We start from the raw sequence: 22,400 nt of genomic DNA, 5'->3' as shown, positions 1-22,400 counted from the left end.
GTATGTTTGAAAGAGAGTCCCCTATAACCATGTTGGAAGGATGGTTTGAAATTAACTTGTATCTGGTCATTTCTTACTAAATAGAAACTTCAAGAAGAATTTGGCATTAGACTTTTAAATTCACACATGTTAAAGCAGCTTGATTGGTGTCTCCTTCCAACCACTGTTCAGGATCAGTTATTAGGACAGTGAAAACAAGGTGTTTTGAAATAAAAGTGATTTTATTAAAAAAAAATTGTAAAAATGTTTAAAACCCAAATTCTATTAACATTGCTTGATACAAAAGAAAACAGGTATTTCTAATGTGGACTATTGCACAATAAGTTTTGTATTGTCCTCTGAAATTGTAATTAACATTTTCCTTTTTTTTTTTTAAAGAAGGAATTCTGAGGGTAAATAAATGTTCCACAAATAATATAATTTCTTCGTGTTAGAGCTCATCTTTGGCCTGTAATTAAGAAGGAAAAATATTAATGACTGTAGTTTCAATGTTTGAGATTGTCTTTCATCTCTTGCTCTAATTCATTAATCCTTTCTCTGTACAGTGACTGAAAAAAAAAAAAAAACCACACAAGGCCCTCCCTGGGCAGTGTCAACACAGCAATTAAAATAATCGTTGCAGCTTCTTTATGTTTTTAATGGGCCAATGTATGTTGATAAGTGCAGGTACCTTGCGCCCAGTTCTACATAAAGCTAAAGCCTTACCTTTTAGATACTTAGGTCCAGTCGTGTGACTCTCATTGCCTAACTAAATATCTATAGATGCCACAATTTTGCCAATAAAGTTCTCATGTTGTGCTGCTGTATGTTCCTGCCAGAGTGAGTAGATTAGTAGTTCTCTCATTCTTAAGCCCATTCAGGGTACTCAAACTAGTGCCCTCCCTCACCACACCATCTTCCCTGACGTGCGTGATGCAGAATAAGCATATTCAGAGCCTGCTTGAGACACCAACAGATTCAGGCTTGTCACAAAATTCAGCATCATGGCCTCTTTCCTTTATAGATGCAGTAAAAAGACAGTGAAATTGTGCCCACCTTCTATACAATAGAACGGTGTTTAAGCATCAGTGCAGAAAATGAGAGACCTGGGTTCAATTGTATTCTCATCCTGAAAGGGTAGAAGCCCACGTCCTAGGAGAGTACCCTAGACACCAAGCTGTAGACCAACATGGATGGGAGCCCTCTCTACCCTTTCATTTGAAGTTGTGCCATTGTGTACACAATAAAGCAAGATTCACTTGTTCAGAGAGGGTGAGAGGAATGAGTTCTGGTCCCTACTTAAAGGACCGTTTAGCTAGCTCCAGATGTGCAGGCACGGGAAGTTCCCCAGGGACAAACAGCAGTGGCACAATATATACTGCTGCTACTTGTCCCCAAGGAATGCCCGTGTACGTGTGCTCTGGTACACAGTATGTTGCCCCAGGTTCATAAATGTAGGGTCGGAAGGGACCTGAGCAGATCATCAAGTCTGACTCCCTGCCCTGGGCAGGAATGAATACTGGGCTTATATGACCCCTGGTAAGTTTAAGCTCATATGACCCCAGCTAGGTAGTTATCAAGCCTTCTTTCAAATACCCCTAAGGTAGGAGCCAGCACCACTTCCCTTTGAAGCTGGTTCCAGATCCTGGCTGCCCTGACTCTGAAGTAGTAGAGGTGGGGTAAGGGAGGCTGGGGCCAGCATGGCTCCGGCTGGTCAGGATCCTGATTCAGACGGTACACGCTGCCACCACGTGCACAAATCTGCTTTTTTCCACTGCAGGTTTTTCTGTCACTGGGATCTCCCAGTGTCAAACTCTTCCCCACCCCGCACACTGCAAATTAGCAGTGTGGGGAATGCCTGCAAGTGCAGCACGTGTAGTGCTGCAGATGTGTCTGCAGCACCACATATCACACATGAGTGCTTATCTAGACATTCCCTTTTAGTTTTTTACATGAAATGGTCATCTGAAAAAGTAATTAGTGTTAGGAAGATGGACTAGAATCTAGAGTGATGTCATACTCCTTGCTCTCTCTCTTTGACCCAGTACATGTTCCATTCTTGGATACATGGTAGCCAAGCTACAATACTGAAAACATTCAGCACCCTGCAGGATCAGATCTTTGACATGCACATACTGTACCTTCCTTCTGTGACAAGAACATGGAAAGAGGTCATCATCAGGCTGCTGCACCTTCTCCATGCCATCTCTGATTTTTGGCTCACTCACTTGTAAATTAGCATATGCCTAATTCAAGAAAAGGGATTCTTATCCTATGAATTCAACTGTGATGCATGCACAACTCAAATTAATAGTCATGTGGTATCTCTATGGCCGAACAATTTCTCAAAACCTCCTACCATGTCACAGATTATAGAGATACTTAGCTACAAACAAGAACACTATTTGGTGCCTCACCGGATGTGTCAATATCTCAGTGCTAATATAGAGACATTTTCAGCTGTGGTTTGGAGGGGGCATGTGTGATTCTGAACTCTTTGATCACTGCTGAGTACTGCAGTAGAGAATATGGGCTGAGATTTCAGATTAGACTGAGATTTATGGGAACTGAAATGCCTCTGTTAAACTGCCAATCTAGTTTTAAGGGATCTTATAGGCCATAACTTGCATGCTCTATCTGTAATTTACTTAAGATTCTTGATTGCTCTGGTTTGCTTTGCAACTTCACTAGAGTGGCCAATTCCAGTATTTGTGCCCTGTCACACCCATAATTTTCTTTTAGTAGTTTAAAGATAAACTAACCTGGAAAAGTTTGAAATAATAGCAGAATATGTGATCTCCCATGAGATTATTTCTTGCAAATTCTTGTCCAGATTCTGCAATATTCTTTACCTATCAAAGAAAAAAAATCCCAAAATAGGAATATTTCTGGAGAGGTCAACGGTAATTCTGAAATGCAATTTACAGTGCATAGGTTTATATAATTAATCTTCCAATTTTGTTAGTAAGTGTCTAGGTATCATTGTGATGAGTTGCTCATAGTATAACAAACACTTATTACTGATAATATGGCAAGGAGAAAGAAATCTGACTTCTCCAGAATAACTTTAATTTTTTATGTTGTGAATAAAACTTTCTCATAAGATCAAATCAATTTTCAAAGCAAGGACTGAAGTGGACCGTACAATCTAAATATATCTAACTTGTCCATCTACACAGTATGTGACACTGAAGACCTACAGATGTAATTAGGTTATTTACTTATATTGTGAAACATTGTTAAATATTTAAATATGTGCATACCTCCTCATCATGATCTTTTGCCCACTGTAGTTTCTCCAGTAGATCACTCAGGTCACTTTTGAATGGAATGTAATGTTTCCATGGCTGCAGCTCGTTATAAAAATGTTCATAGTAGATGGAGTCTTGTTTTAGCACCACACTGTTTCCTGCTAGTAGGTAAGGCAATCTGTATGCAGCCACTGTGCCATCAATATTAATTTGGTACTTATACTGAAAAAGTAAGTAATACACTATTAATAAACATATGACCCAGATAATTTGAATAGGTGATTATTGTTGTTACTGTTACATTAAATGATACTAGCTAGCTGACTTTGAGATAAGCAGAACGTGTTGGATAAGCACTGTATTGTAAGATTTTATTTTTATTATTAGCTAACCGCCTGTCAAGAATGATGGGGGAGGGGGAGCAGGAGGGGATGGAGTGCTGTCACCCGCCGGCTCGTGCTGCCACCGCCTACCTCCAACCCCTTGCGTCTCCCCACCAATCTGTCTCTGTGCGTCCCCCCACTGCTCCACCCCACAGCGCCAGGTGTGGGGTGGGATGGGGGGGGGGGGGCGTGGAAAGCTTGCACACAGTGGCTGCAACCACCACCTAGTGCTGCCACCACTGTGCGTCTAGCTGCATGAAACCCCCTCCCCACATCCCCGCTCCGCTCCCTCCCTCCCAGCTGTTTTCAGGGCCCAGTGGCGGTGGGGCACTGCCAGTGTGCCCTCCCTCCCCTTCTCGCTTCCCTCCCCCTCTGGCTTCTGTCAGGGCCCAGCAATGGCAGAAAGGCCAAAGTGGGGGGGCAAGGCCAGTGCTGTGCTGCCAGCACCTTGCACTGCCACCTCCCAGGAGCAGTGGGGTAGGGGGGAAGCTTGCCCTGCTGTCTCCTCTGTCCCCCTTGGCCAGTACCCTGCCAGGGAGCAGGGATGGGGGGACGCCTCCTATTTGGAATGCTTTTAGAGCACTGATTGGTTGTTTCAGACAACCAATCAGAGTGCGAATAAAGTGTTATGGACAGACAGACAAACTCAGGCTTTTATAATATTAGAATTTAGCGTGAAATTCATTACGTTGCAGACGGTACATGGACGTATCCTCTATGCTATATAACCCTTGCTTAAATTCAGCTCCCAATTCTTCAACTGCGTAAACAAATATGTACCATTGCTTTTATCAGATTGGTCACATTACTTAAGTAATACTATGAAGGGATGGGATATGATCACTAGACGAGATAGATAAATAATAAAAAAGAATTTAGGAAGATTAGATTGGTCAGGATGTTACTAAAAAAATCACCAAATCTAATAAGCAAAGTGTAATCATTCTAAACCTAAAAGGACTGTACAGGAATCAATGAAAGTATAATTCTTTATCATCAAGTTTGGTTTGTGTTTTAAAATGAATATGCTTTATTGCATATGTTATATATGCAGAGATATTTTGAGGAAAAAACCTTCAAACAGGGACATTAAATCTACCAAAAAGTATAAATAATAGTTGATGTCTTACCTTAAAAAAATCAAAAAATGAAATGTGCTTCACAATGGGACCATAGAGTCTTTCATCATGCTTAAAAAAGAAAAAATTTGTAAGAGCAGCATCTATGATATCTGGGTATCTTCTACTGAGCTTTACAAGTTCAAGCCTCTCTTTTCGGCTGTCACGTCCTCTCCAAAATGCTGTGCTGTTCTTCTCTTCCCAAGGTGGCCCAGTGTTGGCCTGGACAGACATCATATCCAAGCTAACTCTGGAGAAGACGAACATTTCAAAAGGAGGTATTTTGTAGTTTTTATGCATCAGTTTTTAAAAAACAATTCTGGGGCTGCTTCTACCTCACAGTTGCTACATGCAGTGTCCATCTACACGTGTGCTTTACTGTGGAGTTGACTAGCTCCACAGTAAAACCTCACAGTCTACACGTGTGCTGGTATTAGGACACAGTAAATTAATTAACTGCCGTAAGATAGTAATGTCTGGGACAGTACTATCTTACAGTGGAGTTATTTACTGTGCAGAACCGCATGTGTGGACGGTAGTAGTTTGGGCAGGGGCAGAGCAGCCCCAAGATGGCAGCCACACAGCTCCAGTTTTGGCAGTGCACCAGCCAGCCCCTCCACTGCCCAACACCACCGCCCAGAGCCTGGAGATAACCCCCACGCCTACTGCCAGCTCAAACTGCTTTGGCTCAAACTGCTGCGGTCCTGGGTGCCTGTGAAGATGCTGTGCCCGGGAGCATTTGATTCCAGTGCGAAATATGCCAAAGTTTTTTGAGCCATATTAATAGCTCGTGTAGATGCACTCACAGTGTTTTTACTTGTTTCAGTAAAGTTATTCAAAATAGTTTAAACAGACTGGAAAGAATAGAACTGGAAGGGAACCTGGAGGTCCCAACCCCCTGAAAGAATATAGAAATCCTATTCCTAAATAATTTCTGATTAGTCTTCTCTTGAAGACCTCCAGTGAAGGGGATACCATAACTTCCCAGGGCCATCTGTTCCCTGGCATACTGTTCTGACAGTAAGGGAATTTTTCCTGAGATATCACCTAATCTGCTTTGCTGCAATGCAAAGCTAGTGTTTTGTGTCCTGCCATCTACAATGAGGGAATACAGTTCTTCTTTCTCTTCTTTAGGGCAATCTTTTACATATTTGACTTTACTATAATGTCTCCCCTTAATTTTCTTTTCTCTAAGCTAAACATACCTAGTTCTCCCAACCTTTCCTTATATGTCTTGCCTTCCAGTGCTTTTATCACTTTTATTGCTTGTGTCTGGACCACCTACAAGTTCTCCACGTGCTTCTTCAACTAGGGAGCCCCAAACTATACACAATACTATAGATAAGGCCTAACCAGTGCCAATAGGTTGATAACTCCTGGCATTGTGGCAGGGCCAGGTCTTGAGGAAAAATTTGGAGGAGGAAAGGTCACTACACAGATCTGATAACCTAGGTGGCAAGGAGAGGATGGAAGAGGACATGGAGGTGGTTGTGGATGAAGCTGGATAATGATGGAGAAGCAGTTATCCTTGAAGAGTGAAAAGGCAGTGGGGTGGGGAGAAGCACTATGGTAAGAGATTGGAGAATATAAAAAGGAAATTGTGCTATGTAGAGTTTTAATGGTAAGTGCAAGAAGCTCAAACTGAATGCAGTGAAGTACTGAGCAGGTGAATGATGCAAATGGATTCAAAGTGATGGACATGGAAAATGATACAATAATCTGTTTTTGCATCGTTGGAGGTAGCAATACAGTTATTAGCATGGGCAGATCTAGAATTTTTTGCTGATAGAGTTGGGGGAGGTCCAACAAGGGCAGGGGGGAGGGGGTTGCTCCTTACAGCTCCAGGGTACCCCCTAGGAGTGGGGGCAGTGGGTGAGGGAACAGGGAGCAGACCCTTCTCTACCCTAAAGTGGGAAATTAGTGAGGCCCTGCATGTCCCTAGCCCTGTGTGACCTTGCTTCTCCACCTGGATCTTGTAGGCTTCCTTCCATACCTTGAGACACGAGGGGAAATATTATTCTGATGGCCAGAGATCAGCAGCAGCAGTGTTACAGACCATGCCTTGGGTGCTCCACTCCAGCTGCTGCTGCTGCAGCATGGTTGTGGGCTCTGGCTGCTATGTTTAGAGAATAGGCAGCAGCGAATCCTGGGGTGGACACAATCGGGGCATGAGCCCTTGTCCCGAAACTGACAGCTCCTGAAGAGTTCATGCCCTGGCAGCTACCACAACCAGGGCAGGAGAAGCTCATCCCCCAGCTGGAGCTAACACCTGTGGTGCAGCAGCAGCAGCTGAAATGTGGCAGATAATGCCACCATTGCTGCTGCTGCTCTCTGACAGCTGACACAATATTTTTTCCCACGCCCACCTGCTCTGCCCAGGGTGTGATGCCTGTGTTCTGACCCCGCAACTCTACTGGCCACTACCTAATAGGTCTGACCAGAACCAAGTTGAAGACAGTCTCCAACTTGCTCAGAGTTCTTCCCTCCCTCCTGATGAAGAGCTGGACATTCTTCCCTACACCTGAAGCAGGAATTGAAGGTGGGGGGGAGGTGTGACTGTACCACCGCAGCTCCCTGGATCCATCCCTAGCTATTAGTGAGGCCCCAGGAAAGAATGTTACAGAAACTAAGGTGGTAGTTGATGAGGGCCACTATGTGAGTTTTGGTTATATGGATTTTAAAAGGATTGAATGTATCTTAGATAAGTTATAGAAGAAGAAAAAGTAATAACACTTGGCCAAAATTAAAATGTGAAGAAACAAGAAGTAACAGGGAAAAAAGAAGTTGAAAATTATCCTCCTGGTTATGAAGCTGGGTGGTAGGAAGGGTAATGGTTTTATTTATTTGACTATATTTAGTTTCCTTTTGGTTTCTCAAACAGAAAGAGAAATGAAAGGAACGTGACAATTATGTAATATTTATAAAACAGATACACTCATACATTATGTATATTTTGTCAGGTCTGAAATTGGTGTGTTAGTGTTATCACAACAATTAATCTGAATAAACACAAGATACAGTTATTAAAATGTTGACACTATATACTTTGGAAGATCATTTACCCACACTTAACATTTTGTGAAAGTTACAAAAGATTTTTTACCTGCCCATAGTTTCTAAAACGGAGTCTGTCAGATCATAGGTTGGCATCACAATGTCTTTTGATTCAGTAGATCCACACCAGGAGAAGATAGGATGAAGGTTCTGTGTAGTTTTTTTCTTCTCCAAAGGCCAATCCCCTAAATTGACAAAAAACTCTACATCTGGCATAGTCACCTAAGCAAAGACAAATAGAATGTTAATATTATATCTTGTCTGTTAATATACAGAAATATTCTTTGGCTTTCTTAATATGGCATCTGAGATTTAAAATCAGCCACACTAAGAGATATCAGGGAATATATTAAGTTTTGGGCTGGTATACAGGTAGTCCTCGGACTTATGACACAACTGGTTCCTGAAAACTGCATCTTAAGTCGAAATGTTGCAACTTGGAACCAATTTTCTCATAAGAAACAATGTTATAAATGGGGGATTGGTTCCTGAACCAAGGCCCGATACCCTATTTTCACCAAAAATACCTCAGAATTTTGTACTCCATCAATTATAGTTGAGTAATATAGATACATTAATGTATTTATATGGTAAATAGCAATCATATTGATTTGGAAAGACTTCTTTGAGGTGACTTTACTGGACTTTTTGAAAGGCTCTTGGTTGGACTTTTTGAAGGGTTCTTGGCTGGAGTATTCTCAGGAGTCCTAGATGCCGGTTTTTCTGGAGTCTTGTCTGCTTTCTTAAAGAAAGTGTCCAAGGAAGTTTGGACAGATGTTCTCCAGGGAGATGAGCGACACAGCGAACTTGTTCGCTGGCATGGTGTCACATCAGATCAAGCGTTGTAAAGTCGAAACTGATATCATGAAATTAAAACAGGGTGTCAATTTATAAATGTTGTATGTAAGAAACGTAACTCGAAAAGTTGTAAGTCAAGGACTGCCTGTATTTATATTCAGAAGCAACGGCAATAGATTGTTACAGTTTAGAAATACTGTATAAAAACATGTGTTTTAAATCTCTGAATTGTTCTCCTCATGTTAGAAAATAAACTAGCAACACAAAAAAAAGGAATCACAAAATACTTATCCTGTTTTTAGATTTAACAAAGCAACTTCTTTCTTTGTTCATAATTTTAAGTCTTTCCCTAATCCAATCAACTTCCTTACAAAAAACATTCAAATTTGCATATGAACAACAGTGTCTTATTTAACATCCTTTTTACAAAATCTTATCACTTAAAGACACTACTAATCTTCTGCTTCCGTCATAATGAGCAAGTGTATTATTCCCATTAAATATAAGGTTCTGTGTATTCCATTTCTTTACCAGGATGTTAATTTTGACCAAAGTTAAGCATTAGTCTTTCTTCAGCATCACAAAACATAACCAACCTTCTGAGGAAAATTATAAACATTATCTCTGCATGTTAATAAACCACACCAAACTACTTCTAATTCAATTCTGTGTATAAATGCAATAATTCAGTTATAAGTGCACTGCTTGCCTCTCCATAGAGGATATTTATGAAAACTTTTCTTCTGCTTTCTTTGTTTGTCCAGAACAACAAGGCAATTAATTTCAGTGTTGCTTAACCACATTCCAGCACAGCTAGCTTCCTACATAGTTCAAGCAGTTTACACAAGGTTTCTGACTCAGCTTATGTTCATAGACAGAGATAGAAACTAATCTTTTGCCAAATACCAAGCAGCGTCTCTACACCCTTTTATACAGTTGAAGGAGAGTGAAATCTATTTTTCTAAACTAATGACACAAGAAAACCTTTGTCAGCATATTCCTCGACAAGAACAGGTTAGAAAGGCATGGAAGTTCTGGCTAGAGATGCATACAGAACACAAGTTCTTATTTTCAGTTTATATTCATAAAAATGCTGTCTTTTAATGAATGCCCTCTCTCTTCAAAGGAGCTGGGCAGGGTCTTAATCTTCAGAAATAAATCTTTAAGAACGCAGTGCCATCTACTGGTTGTAACTGTAATAAGCAAGCCACAATATACCACATTTTAAACAATGGTTACATTTTCAGATCAGGAAGCTACGATCCCTTTCTCTAACACAATAGATTCCTTGTTCTTTAATCATCTTACCAAACAGTTAAGTCCTACAGAACTGAATAAGAATGAAACAAATGGTATTCCCTAGAATTTTAATTTGTTTCCACAGGAAGTAAGCTAAAAAAAAAAAAATCCATGATGCAAGGGTGTAGTGTACCTCAAAGGAATATAGCAAGGAACTCACAGCCACGTTTGTGCTCTTCTGGTTTGTAGTAGTAGTGGTGCTTAAAATATTCACCTTCCTTTGTGCTGCAGGCCTGTTTCTGGCACATCCCTCCTACCCTCAGTCACAGCTTGTGTGCCAGGACTTTTCACAGAGTCCTTAAAGGACAGCCTATGGTGGTGCTCTTTAATTTTTGGATTGAGGGGACTTCTTCCCTTTTACTTCTCTACTCCACTCTGCCCACTTTGTTCAGTGTAGAGAATTTAATCAATGAATTCTATAACTACCTTATTTGTCAAGCCGTCATCGCAAAACAAAGTTGCCTTTGGAGTTCACGGTGTGGCATGCATGGATAGTCTCCTAAATGAGACTTATTCCTCTGGTGTTTAGTCCCTATTTGTAGCCAGAGTGAAGTTGGGTTCAGTTTTGTCATTTTCATATCTGTATGTATTGTAGTGTAGTATTCGATAAAAATGTAATTTTGATATATACATATATTATACCCAAGGCTTTTTTAGCAAGGCAGTGATTAACTTAAGTGGCCCTCACCTATTCACACTTAGAGACGTAATCATTGGAGATATCTACACATAAAATTAATGTGACATAATAAACTCTGGCGCACATCGCGCCAGAGTCTATTGCTCCTGGGAGCCATGTTTACATGTGCGCCCAGGACTGCAACATGCTGAGCTGGGTCAGAGCAGCCCTGTCTGGCAGAAAGCCTGGGGGGCTCAGTCTGCCAGCCCAGGGCTGCTCTGACTCAGCTCAGCATGCTGCAGAGGGGCTGTCTGGAGCACGAGGGTGCTCTATCCACCAGGCAGCCCCCAAACTGAAGCACCCATGTGCCCCAGCTAATCCCATCAGTGCCTACACGTGCATTGCTGAGCATTAAAGAATGCTGATATAGGATAGTACTTGTGTTTACAAGTGCTAACCTACAGCAGAATTAATTAATTTCCTGCAGCCTAACAGATGCTGAGACTTTACTGCAAAGCTAATTGGGTAGCTCGATAGTAAATGTCTCATGTCGCCCACTGAGAATTAGCATTTGACTTCAGTTGTTTACTGGCTCCCTTAAAGTTACATTTTAAATTAAGTTTGACAGCTGTCTTGTCCAACTATTGGGAAAGAGACGGTATACTGGATTAGCAAATCTCCATATCTGAAAGGATGCACATATCCTCCTGATTTTAGTAAGTTCTTATTAACACTACGAGAATCTTGTATCTGGCAAAATGTGCACTTTTGAAGAGCAGGAAGTAACCAGCATAGTGTGAACCCCCTCAGAATTGGTGGCATATGTTGTGAATAGTCAGAAGGGGAACTGTACTTAAGCCTGGCTCTGAGCATGGCTTTGTCTTTAGTGCCTCCAGGTACAGGGGAAACTGGAATCTCTCAGCCTGAGAGGAGAAGGCTGAGAAAAACAAGCTAGTGGGAGAACTTGCATGAAGCCCTGAGAGAGGTGTCAGAAGCAGGGTCTGCTTTTTAACCTCTTGAAGTTGGCTAGGGACTCTATCCATGGATTTAAGGTTACTGTTCTGATATTTTCTTTTGTTTGTTTATTCTTATCTCTGCATTTGTTTCAATATATGGATGATTCCTTATGCTTGTTTTTGTTCTTTATAACAAATCCTTTTTGTTATCTATTTACAAACCACTTCATGTCAGTGATCATAGAATCATAGAAAATTAGGGTTGGAAGGAACATCAGGAGGTCATCCAGTCCAACTCCCTGCTCAAAGCAGAACCAGTCCCAACTAGATCATCCCAGTCAGGGATTTGTCAAGATGGGCCTTAAAAACCTCAAAGGATGGAGATTCCACCACCTCTCTAGGTAACCCGTTCCAGTGCTTCACCAGCCTCCTAGTGAGAAAGTTTTTCCTAATATCCAATCTAAACTTCCCTTGCTGTAACTTGAGACCATTGCTCTTTGTTCTGTCATCTGCCACCACTGAGTACAGTCTAGCTCCATCCTTTATGGAACCCACCTTCAGGTAGATAAAGGATGCTATCATATCCCCCCTCAGTCTTCTCTTCTCTAAACCCAGTTCCCTCAGCCTTTCCTCATGAGCCACGTGCCTCAGCCCCGGAACCATTTTTGTTGCTCTCTGCTGGACTCTCTTCAGCTTGTACACACCTTTTCTATAGTGTGGTGGGGGGGCAAAACTGGACACAGTATTCCAGATGGGGCCTCATCAATGCAGAATAGAGGGGAGTAATTACTTCCCTTGATCTGCTGGCAATGCTCCTACTACTTGTTTTCAGAGTATCTGACCATACAGGCTATCCCATTTGATGGAAAGGGGGATCTATTTTTATTGAGTGCATGACCGGACAAGTGTATGATCCTTCTACCTGGCAAAATCCACTAAGGTCTGGCAAGACTAAGTGAGACAGGTATGGCTGAGGCACTACAGACCAAGGAGTTGGCTCCTGGCACACCTCAGCTGGTTTGGTCAAGCAGCAGAAAGCAGAGAGGGGTTTGTGGGGGAAAGGGCACCCCAGGAATGGTCTCAAGGGTACGCCCTGGTTTTGTCTGGGGCTGGGGCACGTCACATTGGGGTTACTTCTTCTCTGGCTCTTTCACTTCTCTCCTCCACTCTGGCCACTTTGCTCGGTGTAGAGAATGTAATACAAGAATTCAATAAATTCCCTATTTTTAAGCTAATCTAGAAAATCTACAAGTATGATTATAATTAAATTCTATTGGATGGTTTGGAAGGTGCATAGAATTTTCTTTTTTAAATAAATTCCCATAAGGGAATTTCCCGTAAGTATACACTATGAAATTAATGTTTTTTTAATTTAGAGTCTAAAACTAATCAAAGAGCACATCAGAATATCCCAGCTTCAGCCAGGAACAATTCTTCTCCTTATCACTTATTAATAAATAATATAATAATAGTCTTTTAAAGGGGAAAAAGGTCAACAAATATACAGAAGTTTTCATGGTAAATTTTGTTTAAAGACTACCTTATTTGATCTATAACATATTAATGTATACTCACTTTTCTAGTCAAAGATAGTAGTATGGCATCCATGAAAATCCTGAAGCCTACATGCTCTCCATATGTCTTTATATAGACCTAAAAATAATTTACAGTTTACTGCATTAGTGTTTTATTTAAAAATGACATTTAAAAATTGATATTTTTTGTAAAATAACAATCAGGGAGATTTTATGGTTTAATTTTAAATCTATTCAGCAAGCTTTAGAATGTCCTAGCCCTAGCTCCTTAATTATTCACTATGGGAAAATAATATGTACATAGTTTTCCACCCTTTGCAAGTCACTTTTTGTAACAGTCTCGTGTAAACAGAAACGCACTGCTTTCAAGTATGGTTCTACTGTATTACCTTCCCAAATTAAACTACAACAGTCAGTAGGCTTTCGTTAGTGAGAACTGAGAATGATTCAGACCTCTGTGACTCTTCAAGAAGCAAGAAACTGAACTTGGAATCAGGAGACCTGGTTAAGCATCCCACTCTGATACTGATTTGCTGCAACACTGTGGGAAAATTATTTTTTTCCCCACTGTGCTTCAACTGCTACATTCATAACATGGAGGGAAAATACTTTACAAAGAATGGCTTAGCATTTTTTGAGCTCTGTAAATGAAAAAGATCACTAAATAGACAACTATTATTTTAGAAACAATGAAGCAAACAGCAGTAGAGTGATACCTCCTTCAAGAATGGGTGACAAGAATCTTTTCTAAAGTGGTAAGTAACTTAAATGTTTGACACACTAGTAGATTCCCCAGTGGTATTTCAGCTAAATCACATACTGTACCTTATTATCTTTTATAGTATAATGACACAAACTCTGTCTTTGTCCAAACCTTTCTGGAATTTCCTTTGCAATCTTATCTGGATCAACAGTGGGAAAATTAGCTAGGTCCTTCTGTATCTGTGGAATAGTATGAGAGCAGCTCATCTCTTCCACCCATACTTTGCTATCTTCTTGAGGGCAGTCACAGTTCTCATGGTAAACAGGTCCTGTTATATACACAATAAATTATTAGTACAAGCATGACATTTAATTTAGAAGTTACTTACCCTCAATATTATTATTCAAAGTTAGACAGGAATCAGTTAATTGTGGAATAAAGCATACTTGGCTCCCTCTTAGTGTATCAATTTAGATTCTCTTAGGCCTTGTCTACACAGGAAAAATTGACTGGAATAGCAACAACAACAGCAAGCTGAACTGGCAATCGGGGAACTTGCTTCTGCACCCCATTTTGATATTGGAATAATAATATATTACTCCAAATAATATCAGAGTATTTTTTCTCATTTTGAATCAACTGTCCACACAAAGATTTTTTTCTGGAATAGCTGCAATAGAATAGTTATTCCAGAAGAGCTATGCCAATTAATTACTCCGTGTGGCCAAAACAACAAATTCAATTAGACTTTCTGATGTTGTCATCATACTGTAATGTATGTTAAGGACCTAAAATAAGATGCAAATACTATACATCATCTTAATTCTCTCTTAGGCTTATCACCTTTTTCCCAGGTGAAGGAGATGCTCTTGTAGTTAAGGAATTCCACTAGAACTTGGGAAATCTGGGCTCTAGTCCTGGTTCTACCACAGGCTTGTGATTTTGAGTAAGTTATTTAGTCTGTCTGTGCCTCTGTTTCCTGGCTAGTACTTCCTCACCTCCCCAGGGTGTGGTAAAGCTGAATTCTCTATTGCAGTGGTGGCCAACCATTTTTGCAAGCATGCCACAAGTTAAGTCCCAAGTATGAGATGCTACCACTCTGATAATCAACCACCATTGTGATCCAGGCCCACCCAATCCTTTTGCCACTTGGTGGCAACACTGAACTTAGCCATACTGTCCTCTGCCACTCCTGCAAGGCCAAATCCCTGAAGCTAGCTCTAGAGCTACCCCTAACCCCCACTCCCTTCCAAGTGCCATTCTGATCCCCTTACCCTTCCTGAGTGCTGCCCCGATTCTTATTGCCAGTACCCTCTTTAACTCAGTGTCTGGGGCTTGCGTGCAACGCATACTGACTGCCTATGCCACATGTATTGTGGGTTGGACATCACTGCTCTACTGTGTATTACATTCTTATATATTATTTGTTTCTGGAAATATCTGTGATGTGTTCTGAACACCCTAAAAAGAAAACTAGCCTCATCAAAAAGATAACCTGGAAGGTCAGAGGAAAGGGTCAGGAAGTATAGCTTATTTATTTATATAAATAATACCATAGAAGTAAAGCAGGTGGTAAGTTGCCATGTCCTGATAAGTCAGTCTTTTAACAACAATACCCCCGGACCTCAGCTGGTATAAATGGCCATTACTGACTCTAGTTGAGTTCCACACATCTATACCAGCCTACAACTAGGCCCCAGTGCAGAGTTTGCAAACAGCTAATAGCTGCATTTTAAACAAATGTATGGAAGTATTTGCCATGTCTTAGTTTTACAGCATTCCATTCTGTAATATATTCAGAAAATTGGTTGCTGTCTTGTAGTATTTAAGGTCCTATCCTTGCAGATGCTGAGCTTCTTAACTGTCCATTTGCTATAGTGACAATTGAGGCTGCCCAGTACCTCCTGAGAAACACTGAGCTCCTCCAAGGTTGTGTCCTGTTACTACAAAGCATTTAAGAATATTGTTTGGATAAAAAAGGGAGATTATATAAAATATTATTGTATTATTTCATCCAGTGATTCTCAACCAAGGTGCCTTGAGATCCATTCAAGGCTGCCATGGGGTGCCACACAATATTAGCACTGTAAGCAATGTAAGTGTGCAAACACGATTCACAAGATAAACCTAGAGATTTCAAATAGGAATCCATAATGTTAAAAATATGCTGACGTTTTGTGGTCTTTCTAAGTTCTTTGCAAGAAAAGAATTGTTCTATTATTTCTCTGTAGTAATAAAAGGAATGAAAACTAAGAGCTGGCATTTTCCGAACAGTGCCTTGAGTTTAATGAAGTTAGGAACCATCAAGTTAATCTTTCTCCTTACCTTTTAAAATATATGGGGACTTTGCAACATGGTTATCTTTGGTTTTAACTTCTATCCTGATGTTTTTGTAGCTTGCATACATTCTGTACCTCACAATGAAGGAACCATCTTTTCTGTCTAATACCTGCACTCCTACTCGAGTGAACTGTTCATCAGGAGCAGTGATCTTCACCTGAAATGCATTTTCACCCGGAGACGAAGTGAACCTACCCAGAAAACAAATACAAACAGCATTAAGAAGCAAACACACAGCAGTTTTCTTTGGATCTGATCCGATTCTATTTGAAGTCAGTAGAAAGTTACCCAGTGACTTCACTGAGGGTCAAATTGGATCTACGGGGACAGATTTCCAAATGCTTGGTGCAGTGTTTTCTGAAGACTTAATTTCCAATTTAGGCACCTAAATATGCACTAGATTTTCATAACTGCTGAGCAACCAACAAGGTCCACTGTGACAACAATGGACAGAATTCCAAGAGACTCCAGCTCTCAGTGCTGAACTCTGCTGAAAATTTGGTGCCTAAATAGGAACAAGCAATTTGGAAAGTCTGGCTCTGACTGTGAGGTATCAGCACCACTGCAAATTCTGACAACATTGTCTTTAACAGACCACTGAGAAGGATATTATTGAGACACCCTGCCCTATATATCAACTGTTTCAAAGCTAAAGTACTGTACAGCCTAATTGGTGATAAGCTGTTCATTCACATTTTTCCAGATATAGGTGTGTATATTGTGAGCTTTGTAAGTTCTCTCCCGCTTCTCTTTTCTTTACCCTTCTCTCTCTTCCTATCTCCTGGTTCCTTCTTTCCCATACTCTATTTCTGCATTGGCCCTCTTCCTGCAATGGTCCAATCTCCTCAGTTTTCACCCTCCTTTAATCTCTTTATTGCTATCTTGGACTATTTCTACCTTTCACTCTGGCCATAACCAGGGGGGTGGACTGTGCTGTTGATTAAGGCAAGGAAGCAACAATGCTGGCCACTTATTCCTCCCCAGTTCTTGTCCCAATAACTTGCACTGAGGAGCACACAAGTAATAAAGGACTCAGGAGCAGGGAGCTTTAGCTTCTAGCTCATTTGCTCAGAGAACAGCCTCTAAAAATTAAATATGATAACCCTTCTCACTGCTTCTAGACTTACTCCGCCAGTGACACTTTAGCTGATACGAGTAATAGTGATAGTGAGAGCTCCAGATAAGTGGCACTCAAAATGTATAGACAACTTTCACATGCCCCCCTTAACACTTTCTTATCTTTACAACTTGGTTCACATGTGCTTTATTTTCTAGATCTTATTGAGAGAACAACATATGGTCTGATTCTTGGTTTTATGGGTCCGTTTCATGGTTCTTTGAAAATAATCTGTTCATATAGAAAAAAACTGAAAATCTCAAGTGCAAATTTCTGAGTAGAAATGCAATCTAAAACTGCTTAAAGGATTTTTCTCAGACCTTAAAAAGAAATTTTCCATGGGCAGACACTAAGCATGGAAAAATTTAGCCTAAACTTGAATGATTTGGAGAATTAGTAATACAAGGAACTGTTTTACCACATCACTAGGCACTACCAGGTATTAAACACCTACTCCATTTGTTTGGATAGAATTCCAGATAATAGCATATTTATACTATGTTGGGAGCCTATAAGACAGTTCTGCAGTTGTATCACCTTTCCCATAGTTGCTCTGAGGAATGAAGAACTTCACAGTATGCGGAGCTGGCCAGGAGGCACCTGCTGTCCATGACAAGGTGACTTTATTCACTCTGGGCGTGTCTACACATGTGCTTTAATGCGCATTAGCCTATTTTAATGCACATTAAGGCATCACAAAAAACTGCACTTTCGCTAATACAGGTTTCCCTTGCTTTATGTGGGTTCTGTATGTGTGAACTTGCTCTTATGCGATGACCCTTTTTATACCAAAAGTTTGTTATATGCAAGGTAAATTCACTCTTATGCAATCGGTGTGGTGGAAGTCTACAGTCAGCTGCTTTGTGTGGTGCATTGTGGGAGTGACACACACCAAAATATCATTTCCTGGGTGGATCTGTGCTCCTCACTCATTGTCTGTGATATGTTTCTGTAGTTGCCATCCCCATTATGGTAAAATTCATCAAACCCTGTGCTTGTGTGTACTGTCTGCTGTTGGCAAGTACCAAAATTGTCTTGTAGAAGTGGTAGAAGTGGGTATGGGGTCAGTACAGTTGAGGTCTTTGAACGTATCTCTATTTGTTACACTGTAAAGTGGGTTCCCTTTATGCAAATTCGAGTTGTGTGCCATTTTCTAGGAACACATGTACAGCATAAAGCGAGGGAAACCTGTATACATTAAAATATGTTAAAGCGCCTTTTACTAGTACCTCACAATGGAGGTACTAAATTCAATGCACATTAATGAATGTGTAGACACGCCCCCTGTGACCTTGGGGGAATCCCTATATAGGAAAAGGTTAAACCCAATAGAATTACTTTATTTGGCTTCCTCACTTATTTGACTTATGTAAGAAGGTCTGTAGAATCTTATTCAAGAAAGGGAAATGTGTTGAAATGTAACAATGATACAAAGTAATAGCATAAATCTTTGAGAAACTGTGCTGCCATGGAAGTTAAGAGAAAATCTAGGAGGCGATACCAAGGCATACAGAGTCTCTACAAATGGCACTGATCTCCTCAGGTCCTGAAGAACTGATAGGTTGAAAAGACTGAGGGAGATTTTTTTCAAATGAATAAGTGGCATACAGAAGTCTAACTTCTACCAATATGCAAGAATTAAGCACAGCTTTCATTGTTGTCTCTGAAAATCTTACCCTGAGGGAAAAGGTAATGAACTGCCCCGCATCTTGATGGAATATTGTGCTGAAAACTCCACAAATGGAAGATAGTGGACTTCTCTGCTGGGTTTTCCTGTCATGATCCAGTTAATTGATTTGAACTCAGAATTAAGCTTTAGATTTTATGAACAAATTAGGGTTATTTAACATTTTACATAATCATAGAATCATAGAGAATTAGGGTTGGAAGGGACCTCATGAGGTCATGTAGTCCAACCCCCTGGTCAAATCAGGGCCAGCCAGGGCTTTGTCAAGATGGGCCTTAAAAACCTCCAAGGATGGAGATTCCACTACCTCTCTAGGTAACCTGGTCCAGTGCTTCACCCCTTCTCTTTTATACATTTAATCTCTTATATTTTTTTTTTTTGCAAATGGTTTCTCAGATTGCATGCCTTCAACTGTATGGGGGAATGCTGGTTTGTGTGGCAGTGAAAGAAGCAGGTAAAGCAAGAAGTCATATCACAAATTAAACTGACCAACTACCTTTGTATAAAAGCTTGACAAGGCAGAGTAAGTGGTTACTAGGTGGTTGGACCAAGATGCTTCTATTTTGTCTGTATCCCATTGCCTTTCCCCATTCCGTATCCCTTATGAAGCTTGTGAAAAATTGACATAATGGTAAATTTCATATTAGAGCAATGGATCGAAGGACAGGAGATTTTGAAAAGCCAACTGTAGTTTTTTTTAACTGTAAGTTTCTCTCTTAAAGTGGAAGAAAGGAACATAAAAAAAATAATAAAATCTATGGACCTATTTGAATGAGGGTGGAAGGAGAACAGCTTCACAGAAGTTAATTGGTAAACCCCCTTATTCCTGCAATAAATTCTCTCCTGTATCTTTACAAGATATTTTGCTTTCCTGTGTCATGCATAAACACTGATTCCTTGTTATGGTCAGGCATCCTGGACTGCTGCAATTAATTTAATGACAAGAACATTTGATACACATATAACAATGACATTGACTGAATAAAGAGATGCATGAAATAAAAAGGTATGATTTGGAGCCTTGACACCAATAATTTCCATTTCTGCAAGAAATACAAATTAGGCAGTTTTCTTAATTAAATGGCAAGGAATACAAGATCTGCAGACATGGGTATCAGCAAAGGATAGGGCTAATTCTTCTGGCAATGCACAAATACCAATGGCATTTAGCATAGATGTGTGTGCTAACAGGGAAAAAGTAGGAAAACTTATTTCTGTCACAGGAATCCAGTAGATGTGACCCAGATCTTCCAAACATTAAGGGTGCAGACAGAAGTGACAATTTTCACCCAATCTGGCCACAGAAAACAGCCTCTAGCCATGACCAAACACAAGGGCACAGCTGCAGTGCCGTAGCAATGAAGTTTGGCACCCAGGGCAAAGCCTGCAGTGGCAGCCCGCCTTTGCTCCATGCACAGATCTGGGGGGGCAAATACCCCCCAATGCACGCAGCAGCAGGAGCCGCCCTTCTCCCATCCCTGCACTGCCCCCAAGCGAGCCACTCCTGGCTCCCTCCTGTGCCCCACTCCAGCTGAGCAGCGCCTGTTGGTGCCCCTTTGCTTTGGCGCCTGGGGTGATCACCTCCCCCCCGCCCCCGCTATGGCATTGCACATCACTTCAAAAATTACCACTTCAGAAGTGGCCAATCAAGGGAAAATCTGAACCCTCACTGCATGGGGGTCAGATGATGTTTCAAAACAGAGCATCTTCTGTAACTTGTGTCTGTGCTATAAAGCACACACCTTGGGAGTAAAACAGCAACATCTGCTTAACTGTTTGTGAGAATGGTGCCTGGGGAATACCCAGGCACAGTCATTTGAATTTGAATTGCTTAGGAGACTTTAAGATGTTGTAGCAATTGGCACCATATCTGTGTTCAGCTCTGGGCAGTAAAGACTGTGCCCTTTTCCGCGATCAGATCTCTGCCCATACCCACAACAAAGAATCTCTGAGCAGAAGCTGCAATGCTTACCTCCGCCCCGCAGTGTCCACAGCCTGAATATAAAAATAGCGAGCGGGGAGGACAACATCTGCTCTCAGCCCGGGTCCCCAGATCAAGCTGCTCTCCGGGCTCAGCTGGCTTCCTCCACCCCACACACTCCGCACCGGAATTGCTCCAAGAAGTAAGCCACGAAGCAGCCAAATGCTGAACATTGACAAGATTTCTTCGGAAGGAAAAACCCAAACGAGAAGAAAGAAAACGGATGCAGCTGAGGAGGAGGAAAGCTGTAAGAGAACAACCAAAGGGTGCTTCAGTTACGGCTGCAGTAACATCTGCTCAGATCCACATCTGGCTGGGCTGAGCGCTGCCTTGTTTGCTCCTCAGCTGGCCTGAATGTTTCCACTTTCCCCTTCACCGGGTCACAAGGAAGCAGCCACTTCCCTTAGTTCACTGCTGCCGCCTCCCGATTTCTTTGTCTCTGGGGCTGTCTCGCCTTGTTTGCCTTTACCCCTGAAGCTGGAGGAGCATCTTCTTGTTAACCCTATGTGAAGCTTCAGCCGGGTTTGAAAAGGAAGGGGATTGGCTCATTGGTCCAACAAAACTTCTTCCGAATGAATAATGAAGTCTCACTTCCCAGGCCGAGCGGTCATGCTGGGAAATGTAGTCCGGGGACAAGAAATCATTGCAATCAGCTCCGCCCCAGCCCAACAAGCGTTTGGGGGGTGGCCACGGGCGAAGTGCTGGAGCCAGAAGCAGAGAGTTGCTGTGTATTGCAGCTAAAAACTTGACTGGCGGCTTAAGAAGGCTTTAAAAAAGGTTTGACTCATTAACTCCTATGAGTAATGTCAGGATCACACACACACGCTTTTTTTGTCATGTTGTACATAGCCAGCTTCCCTGCTTTTCTATTCCCTGAGCCTTTGAGTCTTTCAGGCAGTACGGATGACAGAAATAAGCATTTTAAAAATAGCAAAGTATGCCTACAAAAATCTGAAAGTAAGCATAGTGCCCAAATTCTCTCTTAAATACATAGGCAGACAAGGTTCTTTGGGTGAATCTGATATATTTTATTAAACCAACTTAAATAGTTGGAAAAAAAAATTTAAGCAAGCTTTCGGGTTTAAAAACCCTTCATCAGGCTGATTTAAATACATTTCTTACATTAAATACAGGCTCTTAAATTTATGCCTGAAGAAGGGTGATTGCGCCTGACAGCTTGCTAAGAACTTTTTTCTAACTACTCAGTCTAACAAAATATATCACACCTGCTTAAAGCAGAGACTTGCTGTGCTTAAAGAACCTTGCCTGCCCTCTTAAATACACTCATTTAACTCGAACTAATTTAACTCTCTCTTAAATGCACTGATCTTTAGCTTGATGATAATTTAATTATCACAGATATATTTTTCCTGGAAGATGCTTCATTTTGAGCAACTCATGATGACCGAATAATGCATAATTAATTGGGTCTTGAAAAGAGTCCCTCTATATTTGCTGACACTGACTGGTATAATGAAAGTGTTCTGTATTAGCCCTTTAGCTCCTTAATACAACCTGGGCACTCTGTAAAGCAATTAATTTAAAGCAATAAACTCCAGCCCATATTGCATCAGAGTTTA

At 41.0% G+C, this 22,400-nt stretch overlaps 1 protein-coding gene across 1 annotated transcript; it reads right to left on the bottom strand.

The window, feature by feature from the left end:
• Positions 1-202: 202 nt before the first annotated feature.
• Positions 203-21,396, bottom strand: POGLUT2 (protein O-glucosyltransferase 2). The gene is made up of 10 exons (XM_006266601.4): positions 20,812-21,396; positions 16,021-16,226; positions 13,818-14,023; positions 13,033-13,110; positions 7,835-8,007; positions 4,744-4,981; positions 3,243-3,452; positions 2,742-2,831; positions 2,121-2,225; positions 203-448 (listed from the first exon to the last, which is right to left on the bottom strand). The coding sequence occupies exons 1-10, from the start codon at positions 20,991-20,993 to the stop codon at positions 431-433; spliced, it is 1,506 nt and encodes a 501-aa protein (XP_006266663.1). The 5' UTR covers positions 20,994-21,396; the 3' UTR covers positions 203-430.
• Between the last annotated feature and the right edge of the window lie 1,004 nt (positions 21,397-22,400).

The sequence above is a fragment of the Alligator mississippiensis genome, chromosome 1 (genome assembly GCF_030867095.1).
Source record: "Alligator mississippiensis isolate rAllMis1 chromosome 1, rAllMis1, whole genome shotgun sequence".
NCBI classification, from domain to species: Eukaryota; Metazoa; Chordata; order Crocodylia; family Alligatoridae; genus Alligator; species Alligator mississippiensis.
The sequence above is the reverse complement of the archived record's forward strand: the minus strand, read 5'-3'. Positions and strand labels throughout refer to the sequence as shown.

Excerpts from the sequence above, each read along its gene's own strand:
- POGLUT2 (XM_006266601.4), bottom strand. The coding sequence starts at position 20,993 with ATGTTCAGCATTTGGCTGCTTCGTGGCTTACTTCTTGGAGCAATTCCG. Across the intron at positions 14,024-16,020 it reads GTCCCCATATATTTTAAAAG|GACCTGTTTACCATGAGAAC; the intron begins GTAAGGAGAAAG and ends TGTATATAACAG. Across the intron at positions 8,008-13,032 it reads TACTATCTTTGACTAGAAAA|GTGACTATGCCAGATGTAGA; the intron begins GTGAGTATACAT and ends GTCTTTGCTTAG.